Source organism: Arachis stenosperma, chromosome 5, assembly GCF_014773155.1.
Source record: "Arachis stenosperma cultivar V10309 chromosome 5, arast.V10309.gnm1.PFL2, whole genome shotgun sequence".
In the NCBI taxonomy this organism is placed as follows: domain Eukaryota; kingdom Viridiplantae; phylum Streptophyta; class Magnoliopsida; order Fabales; family Fabaceae; genus Arachis; species Arachis stenosperma.
The window spans coordinates 138,838,929-138,858,342 of NC_080381.1; the positions used below are offsets into that span (position 1 = coordinate 138,838,929).

Here is a 19,414-nt window from a genome sequence, read left to right on the forward strand (position 1 = left end):
TTATGTCAGTATTAACGATAATATTAGAAAGACAAAAAAAACTTAAACTTGCCTTATTAATTTTAAAAATTAATAAATATTAAATAAAATAAATTTTAACTATTTTTGATTTTTTTTAACCAAATATTTGTGTCGTTAAAGTCTTAAAGATTAGCAAGCCACATTATATGCATTTAAAGTGATTGCATAAAATAATGTCTTGAAAAATAGAGTTGTGTTGGATTATAACTATTGATGTAGAGTTAAGTATTTTGTTCAATGTTTTTAATGATATTTAATTATATAAATTATTTTAGATAATTTTTTGTATGAATAATTAGTAATATATATAGTTAAATTCAAAAGACGCATTTCCGACAAATTGTTAAAGATTAAGCGAAATTCTCCGCGTAATGAAAGAATATACAAAACATTTAGTATCACATGAGAATGAGAACAGTGCAATGTAATTGTTACCTTCACTACACTGATACGACGGAAAATATTAATGAAAACTGCTCCTGGAGGAAGGGAATTTGCGGTAATATTCACCCCCATCCCCCTGATCAAAATGCAGCAAGTCATTTAAGTCAAAGAATACATGTGGAACACGGGCAATCAATAACGAGCAACAAATTTGCATTTTCATTAAGGAATTTAGATCGTTTAAATTTTGAATTTTTACTTTAAAAGATAAATTGTGATATCTTACTTTTAAATAATTTCTCTCTCATAATTTTTCTTAATTTTACTTATAAAATAAATAATGAGAGATCATATTTTATTCTCTAAAATAAAATTTAAAATTTAGAGGATTTAAATTTTTCATTTAAATAGGGAGTACATTCTATTAATTACTTGACCAGAATAATTTGACTATTATATTACTATAATTAATGTAAGCATACCTTGAGACGCCTTGCAAGTTCATTTGCGTGTAAAATGTTAGCAAGCTTGGATTGTCTATATGCCAGCCAACTATGGTAACTGTATAAAAAAATAAGGAATTTGTTAGGGTAGATAATGATTTTGTGAACAATATAAATAATGAACTTTAAAATTGGTTCAATAAAGTAAAAATACATTACACTTCGAATTATTCACTTAAATCTTAATATTAAGATAATCATTCGTACACCTAGTGAATTAAACATCCAATATATTTATTATTCACATTGTTTAGTATTTTTATTATCTACCTATACTCTTCTAAAAAAACAATTATTCCAGTAATTAAACAATGTAAACTAAAGTAATTTTGGACTGTTTTATGCCCATTTTCTATTATGTAGAAAACAATTTTTTTAAAGGAAATCAAATAAGTGTTCTAAACTTCTAATACAAGGATTTGTTGCCTATCAAAAACTGCTGTCCATTGAAAACAAAAGTACGGATTTGAATCCTCAAAATTTTAAATTTCACTTTTTAGAATAAAGTATGATCTATCACTATTTATTTCATAGGTGGGACAAAAAAAACATAAGAGAAAAAACATTCAATGATGAGAAATGTCACTTTATTTTCTAAAGTGAAAATCTAAAATTTAGAGGATCTAAATTCCAAAAATATCAGTGACCTTCTGAGGAAACATTAATGATTCTTCCTTCTTTCTTACTTTCATATGCAGTTTTTTTCATTGTATTTAACAAAGATTTGTTAACAAAAAATGACGTGCTCAAGTATGTTAACATAAACAAAAGGATTAAAATGACTAAATATACTTCTCATTGTCTTATTACTCTACTTATACTAACCAAGTAACTAATCAATTGTAATCAACTAAGTATTTATTCATACCCAATGTTCAGAGGATTATTTGAAATTGGATTACTTTTAGGCCTAGACGTAAGGTCCAACTCCGGGGCGGTGTCCAACTTGTGTAAATGCTGAGGGTTGCCATCCGAATTCCTTGTGAAGAGGTGGGGAGACGGCGGCCCTCGACATTCACACTGTCCCTAAAAGAGTCCCTAAAAAAGTTTGGACCTCACATCTAAGGCGAAAAGCAATCCAATTTCAGGTAACTCTCAGAGCATTACTCTTAACTACATCTTGGTACCAAACATATCTAAGACCAGAAAAATTGTAGGTTAATGTTCCACATGCATTACCCAAATGGTTTGTGGCGAACTGTAGTTCAATGTTGTCTTTAGACAACATAAAAGGGCGAGAATTCCTGCATTGTTTCTTAGAAACACAAGCAGCAAACAAACCACAAGGGCGTGACTAAACTCAAAATATAATTGAAAGATTGAAACATGTCAGATAAGTGCATTGACAAAGACAATGAATACCAAATTACAAAGTACTCTTCTTACATCAGGATATTCAGTGGAAGACCAGAGGAATTAAACTCCGATGCGAATTTCCAAACAGATTCCATTGAGCTAAGATCCAACTCCATAACATCGATCTTGCCTCAGGGAATCTCCTTAAGGATTGCTTCTTTGACATCTTGAGCAACATTCATATTTCTGACCCCATAATCACATGCACGCCACGCAGAGCAAGAACACGAGCAGTTTCAGCACCAATACCACTGGTTGCCCCTGTATTAGAATGCCCAACAGCAACCAAAATGCACATTTGAGGTCATTATCTGATGATATAATAGTATAATACTGATAGGAGTAGGCATGAATTGTTGTATAGGCAGTTTTTTTTTTCTCTAATAATTTGCCTTGAATAAGAATCGAATTCTAAATTTTAAGTTATAAAAATTCTAATATCATATCAGAATATGACTTCTGCCAAATGCTTAAGTTAAACAAATAAATAGTTATATCTCTAACAAATATCATACATAAAAAAAAACGATTAAGGAAAAGAGAAACCTGTGACAATAGCAGTGCGGCCAGTGGCATCAATGCAATGAGTAACTTGCTCTGCAGTGGAAGATGATGAAAATCCAGATCCTCCTTTTCTGCTCATCAACCACATCCTTCTTTTCTAATTTTCAACTCTCAAGTCAACTTTCATGTTGCTGCCAACACAATATATAATAATAAAATATATAACTGGTAGAATGACGTGTCCCATTATGAGTGGTTATACCATTGAATATGATCAATGTATCATATTATCATTACATTCTAACAAAAGTGAAGGCACTCTAAACTACTTTAAATAAGTATGTAACTTAGGCATTTTAAACTTTATTAATAACCAGATTTAAATTCGCGCAGTGCTCCAAAAAATACAAAAATATATATAAAAATATTCTTTGGAGTTAAAAAATTAAAGTAGTTTAAAATTATTTAATAAAATTCTTTTGATAGAATTATTTAGTCTAATTTTAAAATACATAGTAAATATTATATTATACATAAATATTCTAATGTATTTTCTACAAACCTACTGTATAACGTGTTTCTAAATATTGATTAAGAAATGATTTACGAATATATAGATCTACTTCTTTCATTTTATGATATTTTTTAGTATAAAAGATAACTATTATATAAAATACTCAAATAATGACAAATAAAAAAATAAATTTATTTTTCAATTCTTTTATTTATTTATGAATATACACACAGAAATTTTCAAATTTTATATAATATTATCAGTCCTTACACTCATAAATATAATTGGTTTTCAAATTTTATTAATGATATAAATATTTTCGTAATTTAAGAAGAAAAATAACACATCACACTTTTTATCCGAATATATCAAAATTTCATGTATAACACTTTTATCATAAAGACTAATTCTATAGTGTCTTTTATTTTTTGTGCCTTAGTTGCCAAAATTATTTTATAGGGTAAAAAATTAAATATTCAATACTTAATAAATATTAACTATTTAATATTTTTTTAACAAATTAGACAATGTTTAGGGTACCAAAACAATTAGTCAATTACCCATCATAAAATACTAATAAAAAAACCAACATATCCATATTGAAAAGCAAAATCACTACACACACAATAACAAAAAAATTGCATCCACAACAACACCAACAAAATAAACCAGATCCACTGTAACTGAAAACTCATGCTCTAAGTGCAGAGGAGAGTTGAGAGAGAAACGGTTAGGGCATGCAAAAATCAGAAAATGAGAGAATGGAATTAATGATGAAGCTCCACTGATTCAGTTACACAAAATCAGTAACAACATCTAACTATGGTTAGCAAACTTTATTTTATAATGTATTATTTATACTCTCTATCTTTCTCCTATAAAGTATTATTTTAATTTTTAATATTTAAATTAATTTTTTAATTTATTTTTTAATATTTTAAATAGCCTATTTTAATTTTAAAAATTTTTAAACAGATTTAATATTATTTTACTATTAAATCTAATTTAAATAATTAATAAGAAACTTTTATATTAATAATTATTAATAGATCAATTTTATTTACGTACTAAAATTAAATATTATATTAATTTTTAAATATACTAGTTATTATGTCACATTTAACTTTGAAATAATACTAAATTCATTTAAAATTGAAAAAAAATTAAATATTAAAAATTAAATTAAAATTTAATTTAAATATTAAAATTATTAGAATTTTACAGGGAATTCAATTTAAATATTAATTTAATTTAATTTAATTCGAACTCCTTTTTATAGGGAATTCACTTGTAATTCGAATCAACTCAATTTGAACTCTCCTAAGCCACGTACTCCATATAATTCGAATTGATATAATTCGAACCTTGCATGCCTAATTCGAATCTAATTGATTCGAACTACGTGGAAAGAAAAAGAGACAAATACTCGTTAGTGATATAAAAATTTAGTAATTTACTATAATCACTAGGTTTGCTTTTAAAAGATACGGTTACAGTAGGCTAAATAACAGACATTTATAAATTTTTAATTTAACAAAATGACAAGGGTATTTTTTAAGAAAAATAAAATCTATGAATAAAGATAAATAGCATAGTTTGAAGGATAAATATTGAAGCTATCTTTTTCCAAGACAAATTTGGTCAACCAAATAAACAAGAAGTTGCCTATGAATGATGATAATGATGAAGGCAATCTGTCACTAGGTTTTTGGTACTTTACAGAAATTATTATTATACTTGCAACATTATTTGCAATTACAACCGCTGGTATTTGTTATAGGGAGAGATATTTTTATCTGTGCAAGCTAAGCCTCTCAAAATTCACAGGCATAATAATAAATCCAAGTATGGCAATTTAAGCTGATCTAACATTGTTTTAAGGCTTTCAATTCACACTGTTTTGAATATGCACCAGCAGACACAAGGCCTACTTTAAAAGACAGTAATTTTCTATAAGTATCTATCTATGAATTCTTCTCCCCCAAAACTTACCAAAAATTTGCATATCCAAAGAATTCTTTGAATTAGGACAAAAACAATATCAGCTTAAGAATCTAAAAAGACCAGCAAAGTAGTAACAATTTCAGAATCTAAGAACACAGTTGGTAGCATTCAACATTTAGAAAAGGAGCTAACTTAATTTCAGCTGATATGAGCATAATACATGAACAAATGGCAGAAAACAAGGAGGAGAGTCGTAGGGTACAACTCTGCAGCAACTAGAAACCAAGAATCATGAGAAATGTTGATCCCTTCAAGAGCTACTGAAACTGGTGGCGATGGGAATGACAATAACAAGGATGAGGATGAGAAGAATAATGATCCCAATACAGAGCCACTTCCTACTGTTCCTCTGGTACTTTTTAGCGCTCACAAGTTCTTTGTTAGCATCCTTAACATAGTGAGAAGCATGGATCACGTGGTGCTCAATGTCATCCATCTTCTCCCCTTGAGCCTCCACCATAACCGCCATGTCCAAGAACACCTGATGCAACTCAAGCAAGCTCTTCTCGATCTCTTTCGCCGCATCGTGCCTGTCCTGAATCTCAACCACCGTTTCCATCACTTTCCCCCTCCCATGCTCCCCAATCGCCTTCCCCAAGAACTCCTCTTCTTCCCCATTCGAAATTATCTTCTCGATCACCTCTTCGTCCGGGTACTCACCGGTCACCGTGAAGTACCTTCTTCCAACAGTCTCCTTGTACTCTGTCATCATCCTCTGCCTCAGCCCCTGGAACTCCATCATCAGCTCTTTCAGCTTCTTCCGGAGCCCGTTCGTCACCGCGATCCGAGTACGGTAGATGGCGGTTGTGGTCCCGTCCTTGAGTCCCGAGAGCCTCCTGTTTGCGGAGTTGGCTTTGTCCATGTCTTCCAGATGGGCTCTAATGGCCCGGGCCTTCTTCAGAAGCGTCACAATGTCGGAATTGATTCTTGTCCTTAGAGATTTCAGAGCGTCGGGCTTGTGGAGTGATTTTCCCTCCTCGTTGGCCTGTTGGAGCCTCTCGAGTATCTCGCGGAGGCTCGCCATCTCCGTCTTCACCTTCTCGGCTTCCTCCAAGAACAGGCCCATGTCCGTGTCCATGTGAGTGGTGGAAGAGCTCAGCTCCACTCCCTGCCCTGCTTCCAAGTCCAATTCGTCTTTCATTGCCGCTTTCTTCAGATCCACGTAGCTCGTGAATGACTTGGTCATTAGGTCGTTCATTTTCGATTCCCTGCAACAACACAAACACCAATCAGAACTCTCTGCAACAATTTAGGTTGGCGAAATTGTGAGTTGAAACAAACATACCTAAGATTTGAAGCACGAAATGTAGCAAGGTAAGTTATGTCTGTGTGTTTGTTGAAGAAGAAGAAGAAGTGAAGGGTGTTTTATGAATTCAAAAGTGTAACGGATAGTTTAATAAGGAAACAATAGAGCCGTTGCCCAATTCAACGGCTACATTTTTTTCTTTCTTCAAATGTTGTATTTTTTTCCTTTTTTATCCCCAGTTTAACTTGTGTTCTATGCGCTTAAGTCTTAACTCCCACTTGTTAATTAGATCTCGCCTAATTAAGTTCTATAAATTAAACTACGCCATAAATATTTTAACATTATAATACTCAATGTCCATTCTAAAAGTTTGATTTCTTTTTTAGTTTACAGGCGATATTATTTTTCGGGTAAAAAACTTAAATGAGCCAAGGGGAGCTCATTTTTACCCAAATCCGCCAAAACAAATTTTGATACATCAATCCACCAGAACACATTTTTATATAATTCGAATCAATAGGATTCGAATTAGCTTTGCACATAATTCGAATTGAATTCGAATTATGACCAAATACTCTTCCCACGTAGTTCGAATCAATTAGATTCGAATTAGGCATGCAAGGTTCGAATTATATCAATTCGAATTACATGGAGTACGTGGCTTAGGGGAGTTCGAATACAAGTGAATTCCCTATAAAAATGAGTTCGAATTAAATTAAATTAAATTAATATTTAAATTGAATTCCCTGTAAAATTCTAATAATTTTAATATTTAAATTAAATTTTAATTTAATTTTTAATATTTAATTTTTTTCAATTTTAAATGAATTTAATATTATTTCAAAGTTAAATGTGACATAATAACTAGTATATTTAAAAATTAATATAATATTTAATTTTAGTACGTAAATAAAATTGATCTATTAATAATTATTAATATAAAAGTTTCTTATTAATTATTTAAATTAGATTTAATAGTAAAATAATATTAAATCTGTTTAAAATTTTTTAAAATTAAAATAGGCTATTTAAATTATTAAAAAATAAATTAAAAAATTAATTTAAATATTAAAAATTAAAATAATACTTTATCCTATAATGTATTATTTATACTCTCTATTTTTTTCTATAAAGTATTATTTTAATTTTTAATATTTAATTTTTTTTTCAATTTTAAATGAATTTAGTATTATTTCAAAGTTAAATGTGACATAATAACTAGTATATTTAAAAATTAATAAATTTTAGTACGTAAATAAAATTGATCTATTAATAATTATTAATATAAAAGTTTCTTATTAATTATTTAAATTAGATTTAATAGTAAAATAATATTAAATCTGTTTAAAATTTTTTAAAATTAAAATAGGCTATTTAAAATATTAAAAAATAAATTAAAAAATTAATTTAAATATTAAAAATTAAAATAATACTTTATAGGAGAAAGATAGAGAGTATAAATAATACATTATAAGATAGAGAGTATAAATAATACATTATAAAAAATTAGACAATGTTTAGGGTACCAAAACAATTAGTCAATTACCCATCATAAAATACTAATAAAAAAACCAACATATCCATATTGAAAAGCAAAATCACTACACACACAATAACAAAAAAATTGCATCCACAACAACACCAACAAAATAAACCAGATCCACTGTAACTGAAAACTCATGCTCTAAGTGCAGAGGAGAGTTGAGAGAGAAACGGTTAGGGCATGCAAAAATCAGAAAATGAGAGAATGGAATTAATGATGAAGCTCCACTGATTCAGTTACACAAAATCAGTAACAACATCTAACTATGGTTAGCAAACTGTGGTTAACTTCTAACACAAGTTAAGCTAATTAACTCTAACTCTTAAATATCTAGCTGCAACAAACTAAGTGAACCAGCAGTTAGTTGCATCATAACTAACTAGTCAACTACTCTATCACTACTGGCTGAGTTCTATTGTGCAGAGTCATAAAAATACCATACACAAGGAAATGCTTCTCTTCTTCAGTTATTCGGCAATGCATTCTCACCTTGATATAAACTCCAACATTGGAAGTTCCCTCTGCTGTTTAGACAATGCTGTGCTTAAGAATCTGGTTAATTGGACTTGAGAAACTATGTATTCTGCTCGGTCAAATTCATGCTATAATCCCAGAGTTTCTTGGCCAAATCAATATCCCTTCCCTGTGAGCTTGCTTTGGCCACATAACCATCCATAAAAAACTCTCCACTTATTCCACTCACTTGTGGATGCAATGCCAAATAACATATTGTTGCTGCTCCCTAACAGATCAAAACCTTGTTCATGTTTAATTTGTTTTAATCCTTTCTTGGATTCAAATAACACAACAAAGTTCCAATATCTACATTCATAATCATAACATACTCGTTTATCTTACCTGCTTAACATTTTTAAGCCCGCATCTCGCGAGCATGTTCATCACACCTGCATGAATCAAACAGAAACATGTCCTTAAAAATTAGAAAGTGATTGCATAAATGATTAAAAAACTAGGATTAGAGGAGTGAGAGGCTTTTGGAGAAGACAAATGTTTAAGGAAAATGGGAAGTGGAATCCTCCACATAATGAAAGAATATACAAAACATTTAGTATCACATGAATATGCAATGTAATTGTTACCATTCACTATGTTGTTATGACTGGAAAATATTGGTGACAACTATTCCTGGATGAACGGAATTTGCAGTGATATTCACCCCATCTTCCTGATCAAGATGTCACAAGTAAAAGGACAAAGAATACTAGTTTAATGTTAATTATGGCCATCAATAATAAGAAATAATTTTGCATTCTGGTTTAGTTATGGAGTGCATTCTATTAATCATTTCAGCTGAATATTGTGACTAATATATCACTAAATAAAGGTCAGCATACCTTGAGACGCAGTGCAAGTTCGTTTGCGTGTAAAATGTTAGCTAGTTTTGATTGTCCATATGCAATCCAACTCTTGTAACTGAACCAAAAAATGCAACCATAATGAACTTTAACCTTTATTATTAATTCTACATGAGATTAAAGTCTATACTTTGTGGGAGTTTGTCAAATCTTAATAACAAATCCATACAAAGTAATTTGACATCCTATGCTTGTAAAATGAATATCATGAACTTAAACACCACTGTTCTATTGAAAACAAATTGTCAGCCTAATTTATCATGAATTCTTTTTGGACAGCATCTTACCTTGATTGATCATTAATTTTATCAAAACGTATTCCTTCGCTATATCTAAAGTATTGGTGACCAGTCGAGGAGACATTAATAATTCTTCCTTCTTTCTTACTTTCATATACTAACCAAGTAACTAATCAATTCTAACCAATTACTCTTAACTACATCCTAGTACTAAACATATCTAAGATCTGGAAAATTGTAGTTCAATGTTATCTTTAGACAACATAAAAGGGGTTGCGAAGATTCCTGCATTGTTTCTTGGAATCACAAGAAGTAAACAAAACCAAAAACGCATTACTAAAATGAAAATCTAATGTAAATGCATTGACAAAGACAACGGATACCAAGTACTCTTCTTACATTAGGATGTTCAATGGAAGGCCAGAGCAATTAAACTCTGATGCGAATTTCCTAACAGATTCCATTGAACTAAGATCCAACTCCATAACATCGATCCTGGCTGAGGGAATCTCCTTAAGTATTGCTTCTTTGACATCTTGAGCAGCATTTATATTTCTGACCCCCATAGTCACATGGACTCCACGAGCAGTTTCAGCGCCAATACCACTGGATGTCCCTGTGTTAATGCCCAACAGCACCCAAAATGCACAGTTGAGGTGCAGCACATAGTCATAGCTAAATCTATATTAACTGAGTTCTAGTGAAGCAAGAAATTCTTATTTCTACATACTCAACATAGGCCTTAGTTAACAAAAAAATAAAGGTGATGTTCAGGGCAAGATTCATGATTCTTTTCATGTATTGGAAGAGATAAGTAGAAAGGAAAAGAGAGACCTGTGATAATAGCAGTGAGGCCAGTGGCATCTATGCTATCGGTAACTTGCTCTGCAGTGGAACAGAAGCTCCTTTCCTGCTGAACGGCCACATCCTTCGTGATTGATTGTTTATGTTCTTTTTCAAGTCAATTTCTCATGCTGCTTCCAAAATGACATCGAAACACAGTATATAATAAAGAAATTTTCTTAAGGTTTCCACTTTCCAACTCCACCATCAAATAACATGTCCCGTTCTTTTAGCATGTTGCATCCAAAGTCATATAGAGCATAATATTTAATTCATCCATGATAGCAAAAAAAAGAATATAATATACCAAGGATCATATCTCGATATTGTTTTTATATAAATGGCTGTTACACACATGATTTCACTTAGATCATGTAAATTATTTTCATCTTATTTTCCCTAAATATATACTACTACTACTATCACACACAAATGCACAATTTGAATTGGTTGCAGCACTAACAACCACCAACACAAATTGAGCATCACGATGAATTCAACAAACATGAATCACAAATCCACAATTCACACACAAACACATATAACATTATTGACCGAATAAATTCAGCTAACAACTGTTTTTAATCGTATAATTATTTAGAAATTGCATGTAAAAACTTTGGACTAAAATTTGACTTCTACATTTTTTATTTGGTAAAAATTCACATTTAGCTGTTTTTATTAAAAGTTAATAGTTAAGAGCATAAATGATTTGATAGATTTGATTAATTTATTATTTATCGATTATTGACTATTAATTTTACATGAAAACAATTGCATATAAGTTTTTACTTTTTTATTTCTTAAAAATTTGTGATCATTGATAAAAGAAACCAAAAAATATCACTTAATAAAAAATTAAGTGATATTTTTTGGAAACAATTTATTTAGAAATTGCATGTAAAAATAAACTTGAATTACTGTGAATAATATTCACAGTAATTTTATTACATGTAATAATATTCACAGTAAGTTTATATTATTCACAGTAATTTTACTCTAAGATTATACACTTGCATTTCACTCTTTTTTTTTTAAACACAATAAATGCAGAGTATTCAATCACAATGCATCAGACTATCAGAGACAGCAACTTAAAAAGATAAAGTATAACAAATCCCTGTCATCCCAGCAATAAATGCAGAATCATACTACAAAATTCCATCTTCAAATTTCCATCTTCTGTACAACAATTCAATACCTGACCTCCCATAATATTTAGTCTATCGTTAACCTTTTTTTTCCTTCTTTTAGCCTCAATATGATGTTCTTAATTATAGACTTCTCAATTCTCATTGCATGAATTCTTTAACTGAAGGAACTAATACATATAATTAGCAAAAACTCATCCCCTGAGATAATATACAATATCAATAAAACTGCCATTTCCCAAATCATAGAAGTTGCATCTAAAACATTCTACATAAAAACTACAAGCTCCTCTTTGCCACTTAGTCAGCATTTGCTTCACTTGGTATGGATAAATCAAAGAAAGTTTCATGCTTTTTTAGGATTAGTTTGGCACTTGAAAGGATCTTAATCCAACATGCCGCCGCAGTTTGTCGCCACCCGAACTCATATCTATTGGATTAGTTCTCTTATGCTTTGGCTCCCTTTTGTACAATTGATTCCTCAGCAATTAGAACAATGAATAGGCCCATGAAACCAAAAGGTATTATGACAAACCTCAAAACAATTGCTCAGTTGTTATATATGCTCTGGAAAATGCCAATGTCATAAACCATTCGGCCGGCCGATCATCGAGGAGTTGGGACTTAGATCAAAGGATGGATTCATCTTCCCATTATTCCCCAGCAGCTGCCGACAAACACGTGCCGCCAAGACTGACTGAACATCATTTTCAGCGGGAACCACTTCAGATGTAATGCGTGATGTCATTTGCATTCCTCGAAAAATGTCAACATTTGAGGACTTGGGCAAGCTTCCAAGACCCTCTTGAAAGTAAACTAAGTGATTACTAACTGGAAGGGCACCACTACCGCCATGAAGAGGGGTCGATGCACCAGAAGCAGTCCGAGGGCTGGATATAGGAGAGGGAGACATTCTTCCATTTATGGGCTGTGGGGACCTTGACCTCAAAAGTGGGCTTCCAATCGGAGAGACAGGGCAAGATATATTTCTTTGAATATGGATGTCACTGAAAATCAATGAAATAATTTAATACCATCATCAGCAGCCTTGTGTGTGTGTGTGTGTGTGTGTGTGAGAGAGAGAGAGAGAGAGAGAGAGAGAGAGACCTTGTTTGAGAAATATTTTTCAAAACCCGAGAAGAATTAACAGAAAGTCTATCTGAATCCAAGGTAGAGAGATTCCTTCCTTGACCAATACCCTGAAGAGTTATCACAAATGTATGAAATTTCCATGATCATAAGGCAAAAGACAAAAGCTCCATGAGGATAGGACATAATAATAATGATTATTGCGGGAGTTAACTACTGTACCAGAGATTTTGTTGCTTGTGCAATCCCAGAATCAAGGTCTGAAGCTGGAGGGCTGAGAATAGGTCTTTCCAAAGGAGCAGCACATTTTACAAAAGGATGGCCCAATAATTCGCGGGCTGAAGGGCGATTGTGAGGATTTCGTTGAAGACATTTGATGACGAAATCCTTTCCTTCACTCGAAAGATTATCAGGGATGGTAGGAAGTTCCTTGCTATTACCAATCTTAAACATAGCAGCAACCTGTTATGTTAACAAGCAAATACAATAATAAAAAATCAACCATACATATAATAATAAAGTGAAAAGTTACTAAAAGTTCAAATATATTGACATACAGTTACTCACCCCTTCATATTGACTCCAGGGAGGCTTCGTTGTAGCCATTTCCAAAACGGTGCATCCAAGACTCCATATATCCACAGCAAGGTTGTAACCTTTAGAGTTCTTTATAACCTGCATAATAAGAAAGCAAAGATACCGACTCAAAAACAGGACTAATTGAGTCTACAAATAACTAAAGCTTCGAGAAAATGTCAACCTCAGGCGCCATCCAATAAGGGCTTCCCTTGAACGATAATGGACACGATTGCCCTGTTATCTGTGAAATGAAATAGTGAACAGGTTAAACCATGCAACTCCGGTTGTCAAAATAGCAACTAATTTCCTCACATAGCATAAATGAAAAAAATATGATCTGTTATTGCCTATAAGCTTACATGCTTTGCCATGCCAAAGTCTGCCAACTTGACCCGGCCATTGGGATCTACCAATATATTTGCTCCTTTAATGTCCCTTTGTGCAAATTCAACAGCAGAAAGATTGGGGTTTCAGAAAATACCATTATGCAGACGCAGCAGCAGTACAACTTAAACATAGAAAATGAACAAGTGACTTATTTCACCTGTGGACAGTGTTTGTAGCATGTAAATAAGCAAGTCCTGATAAAATTTGTTGAGTATAACTTCGAATAGCTAGTTCACCGAATTGCCCATACTCTTGAAGAAGTTTATATATGGAGCCTCCTGATACATACTCCAGGTATATGTAAAGCTTGTCACCTACCTGTTTAATAGATGATATAGTAGCTTTTATAAGTAGAATACAAAAATAAATACTACAAACAAATTTCTAATACTATGTTGTCAGGTACAGTGGTAAACCACAAGCGAAAATTAATCTTGTAACTAGATGATCGTGCATACATTACAAACAGATAGTCTGCAGAATCCGAAATAAACCATGATCATTTGCAGGAAGCTAGAATAAAACTCGTGATTTAAAAGAAACAGGAAATTGATACTTACTGTTTCAGAACCATAATACTGTACAATATTCGGATGCCGTAAACGGCTTAATAGATTAATTTCCTGCCACAATGATGGAGTTATATTTAGATAGATATATTAAATTTAGAATGTGATATAGTATAAAGTTGTATTGATAATAAGGACTATTCCCTTGGATGGAATTTTGATAGATCTAAAGAGGAATCAGTTTACCTGCATTAATTGCTTAGCACTTTCTTTAGACTTGGCATCATCTGAAAATAGAGTCACCTCTTTCATTGCACACATTTCACCACTTTCCCTACAAGGACCAAACAATATAATCATGCAATTTTTATTACACATGAACGGAACAAAAAATATATGATTTGGTTTAAGACGAAATTAATAACATTGGCACAAAGGACATACTTATTGAAGCCAACATAGACATGTCCGAAGGTGCCTCTGCCTATTAGCTTCCCCTTTTTCCAACGTGAGCCAGGGCTAACTGGATTATCTGCTCTTCCAGGACTTCTAGGCAGAGATGGAGATGTTGCAGTAGAATTTGAATGAGAGAAAGGAGAGGAATTGGTAACTGATAAAGGAGGAAGGGGCAAACGATGACTCTGTTGTTTTCCATCATCAGCCCATCCAGACTGTGATTCAGTGGGTGTTCCCCCAGCCCTGGGATGAATAGGTGTGACGGCTCCACTCTGAACTCTTGAGCTTGGACCTGGACTAGTCATTCTAGGACTTGGTACGGGTGAATACTCAGGGCTACCCCTACTTGGTTGCCAAAATAACTGTCCTGACATGTCCCCTCCCATTGAATTATGGCCAGAATTATGACCAGAACCTGGACTGGAGCAGTGTCCCGATCCAAGGAAATTGACATCTGAATTTGTCTTTCCAGCCCAAAAAGCAGAGTTCAACACCTGTTCGGTGGCAAATGCTCTCAATGGACTTCTAGATGGACTCGACCTGGAACTGTCGGGAGCACTACAGAAAGCACCATGAGGAGGAATCTGCAGATTTGGAACATGGTTGCTTAATGGCCTCCGTTTTGGTGAAGTAGAAGTCATATGATTACCAAGAATGTTTGCTGGTGTTTTGGTTTCTTTTGAATTTACTTGGCAAACAGTAGATTGATCCTTGAGCATCAGGCTTCAAAAACAGACCAGCATGTACAATGACTGTAAAAAGCTATTTCTAGTGACAATAATTAAAAAATAACATAGGCATGTATATGTAGCAAAGTATGAATACTAGAAGCACAATATAATGAATGCTTGTGGAGTATACCTGGAAGGACTGCCCGCAGCGGTTCTAGTCCCGGTCTCAGAATCAGTTGCTAGAGGACTACGATTTCGCGATTCTGTTGGTTCATCACTATCAGCAGAGCTCTCACTAGAGACTGAAGCAGGCCCCAGATCTCCATCCAAATCTGCAAGGTTCAGCCTACGACGCATGCATGCAGGTTTTGGTAGGGGCAGAAACAATGATGGCTTGGACCCCTTTTCTGTTTTTGATTTTGATAATATGCTAATTTCAGAATCTGCCCGGCTAACATTTGATGGATGCAGGCTAGGAAGTGGTAGTGGCTGAGAAAGAGGCCTTTCAGCAAAACTTTGGCATCTTCCGACTTTTGAAGGTGAAGGAGATCTTGATCCAACAGGAGACTGACCCCCCTTTTCAGAGATGGAGTCATCACAATGTTTACGAGATCCTCCAGATCTAGAGCCTAGTTTACCTTCAGATGGGGATTTAAATTTTCGTTGTAATGAGTCGATAAAACTTTCCTTACCTGTTTTCTTCTTCGTTTCTTTTGATGACTTCCACCATGAAGGCATATTTCTACTTAGTATGTTGCAATGTGGCAAACAGGTTTCTTAAGCAAGTCTATTGTGTCACATCATTAGATGAAGTTAGGAATCTTATGCCCCTACCATAACCGTTTCCCAATAGAAGGTTCCGAAAGCTTAGTTTAGAGTGAATTAACAACTGCAAATAGATTCAAGGAAACCTGCAGCAAATAAGCATGCATTTCAAAACCCAATTACTAGAGGGGGAAAAAACATAAACTAAATAACATGTTCTTGATTATTCTATACATGCATAACTGGTCCTAGGTTATCAGAACCACACCAGTCCAGTGTTTACACACTGAGACTTGATCCATAACATCTAGCCTTGCTAATCCATATAAAGTGTAAACTAAATAAGTGTGTCAACCCCTACCATCTCAATCTTAGATGTAGATTCTGAAATTAGCCCAAAACATGGAAGACCTATTAAGTCAGAAGCATTGACTACTTTGCATCAGTTAAAATTCTCCACATGCCAACTTAATAAGAAATAAAAATTAAATAAAAAAGGTTCTATCACAAAAAATGGAAGAAACTAAAGGCTACAAAAATTTTACTCAGATGTCAAAAGTAGAAACCAAACTCTCAATCAAACTAATCTTCACACATATTGCATGTACTTCAATACCCATATTCCCATTCCCCCCAACCAACAAACCAAACTAAAAACTAAAACTTTCAAATTCAGTCACTTGAACTACCCAAAGTTCTCTGAGAACCACACTGTTAAAACATTAAGCACATACAGAACACAGATCCACCAATACACTTCATTGAGCAGAGACAAAAATAGTTAAATCATCTAACTTAGTTGATCATTCACCGAAATTAAAAACAAAAAGAGAGACCCAAAATGACATAAAGGTAGAAGCTTACTTCAAATTGCTCACCCCCACTGTATGATGTTCAGCTCAAATCTGAGTAAGCAGAAAAAAAATTGAAAAAAAAAAAACCTGCATTTGTGAAGCAGTTGAAGATAGAAGCCAGAAGAAGAAAACACACAAAACCCAAAATGGAGAAAGGGTTTTGTTGTGGAGAGTGAAGACTTCGGAAATTGGAAGACAGTGAAAGAGATCGCGTACGGAAAAGAGAGAGAGAAAGAAAGAGAGTGTTTTTTTTTCCTCTTCGCTAAGACATGGAGTCTCCGAGCGTTGATTCTTAATTAAAAAAAGAAAATTTTTGTGACAATGAAATGATTAATTAAGAGGAACAAATTATTGCATTTTCCCCCTTTCTTAGTAATCCCTAATTATTACATCCCACCTCAAATATATTTTATTTGAAAAATTATTTTGAAGTATGCTAGTTTTCTTTACTTTAATTTGTTTATTACACATTACATCAACTTTAATCTGTACTAGACTACTAGCATCTAAACAGGTCATTTTTTTATATAAAAGAATTAATACAAAAATAATTATGATTTAATAGTTTAAATTTTTTTTAAAAATATATATAAGTTAAAGGTACTAAATTCGAATATTTATAATAACTATTGTTCAATTATTAATATTTAGCCGGTGAGTACTAAGATTAGTTAGTTCAAAGGCATCTCCTTCAAAAAAATTGTGTCCAAATGAATTTAATCATCAAAGTCAACATTATTTGACGTCCCATAGAATACCATAGAAAAAGAAAATTATACTTTAACCACAATTTTTTGGACCTTGAGTTTTTACTTTTTTTTATATGCAACTATGATAAAATTGGAACAAAATATTTGCCAGATATATTTATCAATCTAAATATCATTATATATATATATATGTTAGTATATCTAATTTATTATTGATTTATATTTTTAAAATGAGTTTAAAAATAAATTATATTATTTACTAATTCAAAAAATATTTTAAATAATAATAATAATAATAATAATAATAATAATAATAATAATAATAATAATAATAATAATAAAGATTATACATATCGATCTTACATGCATCATAAGAAATTATTTGAAATTTTAAACCGTTTATAAAATTAAATTTCCTTTGATTATCGTAGGAATATAAAAATTATGCAAACCCTGACCTTAAGACTGCGTTTGTTTATAAAGACAGGACACTGAAACAGGAATACAAAGATACAAAATCGTGTTTGATAGAAGAGACATGAACAGAAACAATGTATCCAGAGATGTTGAAATAGTGTATTTTGTGTCTATTCTTATAGGAAAGACACAGAGACACTAATAAGAGATACAATTTATTTTTATTTTTTCTTTCATTATTCTTGTTAATTTTTTATAATTATATTTTTTATTATTATATTTTTCATCTCAAATTTTTTGAATGAAAAAAAAATTGGACTTTCATAATTTATTCTAGTTCATCACTAAACAGAATATAAAAATACAAAATTTTATATCTCTATCCATCAATATCTTATCCTATCCTATTTTTAATGTCTTATTCTGTCCTGTTTTCATAAACAAACGCAGTTATTTCCGACAAAATTGGCTTCCTAAAATCGTAACTCAAACTCTATATATATATGATTTCAAGGATTTTTTGAAGCTTAAAAAAATTATCGTTCCAAGAAGTAAATTGAGAGTGCTTGCTTGAAAAACTTGCGTACATGCATGCACTATATATTTGAATAGAAGCTCCGGAAATCAAAGTATATATGTGGAAGTATATGAATGGGGTATGATTTCTGAGTGTGTATATGGATGTTACAACAATCAATGAAAAGTACTTATTATTAAATTGATTGTGTATATATATAGGTCCATAATAGCGCCACTATATATTAAGTGGCGGGCAAATCATGCAAGAAACTATCACAATGTGTTCCATCCATAATCCATTTAAGGTTATTGTGTTTCCAATATTTGCGTGCAAGCAATCTTACATGCTCATACTACATGATCATATCATATCATATTATCTTACATCATGTTTGCTTCCATTTCAATTGAAGCTGTCAAATTAATTCATGTCTATATTAGATGTAAAATAAACTATACTTAATTCCTTCCTTAACATAACACCCAAAAGCGCTCAATATCTTATGATAATAATAAATACTAAATAGCAAAGAAAATTATTGTAGAGCAATAATTCAAGAGATTTACAATTAGAAGAGAACATTGGAAATTCAATTCAATTTAGATTTAAAAAAAATGTTATAGAAAGACATGGTGATGTTAGATGATGTGGTGGTGAGACATGCGAGCTTGGAAGGTGGGAAACATATAATAATAGTGGATGAAATATGAAATAATGTTATATCGATGCAATGTACATCTTTTTTTTTTTGTGTCTTTTAATTTACTTTTGTT

General features: G+C 32.0%; 3 protein-coding genes and 1 pseudogene across 4 annotated transcripts; all 4 read right to left on the reverse strand.

The window, feature by feature from the left end:
* Positions 1-484: 484 nt before the first annotated feature.
* On the reverse strand, positions 485-2,916 carry LOC130981526 (short-chain dehydrogenase TIC 32, chloroplastic-like). Its single transcript, XM_057905113.1, has 5 exons — positions 2,811-2,916; positions 2,456-2,525; positions 2,036-2,152; positions 888-966; positions 485-541 (listed from the first exon to the last, which is right to left on the reverse strand). Exons 1-5 carry the CDS (start codon positions 2,914-2,916, stop codon positions 485-487), a joined length of 429 nt encoding a protein of 142 aa, XP_057761096.1.
* LOC130982438 (short-chain dehydrogenase TIC 32, chloroplastic-like) lies at positions 2,295-10,717 on the reverse strand (annotated as a pseudogene).
* LOC130982436 (syntaxin-related protein KNOLLE-like) lies at positions 5,374-6,634 on the reverse strand. Its single transcript, XM_057906445.1, has 2 exons — positions 6,572-6,634; positions 5,374-6,494 (listed from the first exon to the last, which is right to left on the reverse strand). Exon 2 carries the CDS (start codon positions 6,482-6,484, stop codon positions 5,537-5,539), a length of 948 nt encoding a protein of 315 aa, XP_057762428.1. The 5' UTR covers positions 6,485-6,494; positions 6,572-6,634; the 3' UTR covers positions 5,374-5,536.
* A 919-nt stretch (positions 10,718-11,636) lies between the features above and the next one.
* LOC130982918 (mitogen-activated protein kinase kinase kinase YODA-like) lies at positions 11,637-17,269 on the reverse strand. 2 transcript variants are annotated; one of them, XM_057907059.1, is made up of 12 exons: positions 17,005-17,269; positions 15,566-16,286; positions 14,693-15,427; positions 14,495-14,582; positions 14,300-14,362; positions 13,897-14,057; positions 13,712-13,787; positions 13,534-13,593; positions 13,341-13,448; positions 12,996-13,235; positions 12,792-12,883; positions 11,637-12,691 (listed from the first exon to the last, which is right to left on the reverse strand). In XM_057907059.1, exons 2-12 carry the CDS (start codon positions 16,111-16,113, stop codon positions 12,268-12,270), a joined length of 2,595 nt encoding a protein of 864 aa, XP_057763042.1. In that variant the 5' UTR covers positions 16,114-16,286; positions 17,005-17,269; the 3' UTR covers positions 11,637-12,267. The 2 variants fall into 2 exon arrangements, with proteins under 2 accessions (XP_057763042.1, XP_057763043.1); XM_057907060.1 differs by lacking the exon at positions 17,005-17,269 and adding an exon at positions 16,502-16,707.
* Between the last annotated feature and the right edge of the window lie 2,145 nt (positions 17,270-19,414).

Coding starts and splice junctions, on each gene's coding strand:
- LOC130982436 (XM_057906445.1), bottom strand. CDS start 6,484: ATGAACGACCTAATGACCAAGTCATTCACGAGCTACGTGGATCTGAAG.
- LOC130981526 (XM_057905113.1), bottom strand. CDS start 2,916: ATGTGGTTGATGAGCAGAAAAGGAGGATCTGGATTTTCATCATCTTCC. Junction 2,153..2,455: donor GGCGTGCATGTGATTATGGG/GTCAGAAATATG, acceptor GAAACAATGCAG/GAATTCTCGCCCTTTTATGT. Junction 542..887: donor AACTTGCAAGGCGTCTCAAG/GTATGCTTACAT, acceptor CATTTTGATCAG/GGGGATGGGGGTGAATATTA.
- LOC130982918 (XM_057907059.1), bottom strand. CDS start 16,113: ATGCCTTCATGGTGGAAGTCATCAAAAGAAACGAAGAAGAAAACAGGT. Junction 14,583..14,692: donor GTCTATGTTGGCTTCAATAA/GTATGTCCTTTG, acceptor TGGTCCTTGTAG/GGAAAGTGGTGAAATGTGTG. Junction 12,884..12,995: donor CACAAGCAACAAAATCTCTG/GTACAGTAGTTA, acceptor ATAACTCTTCAG/GGTATTGGTCAAGGAAGGAA.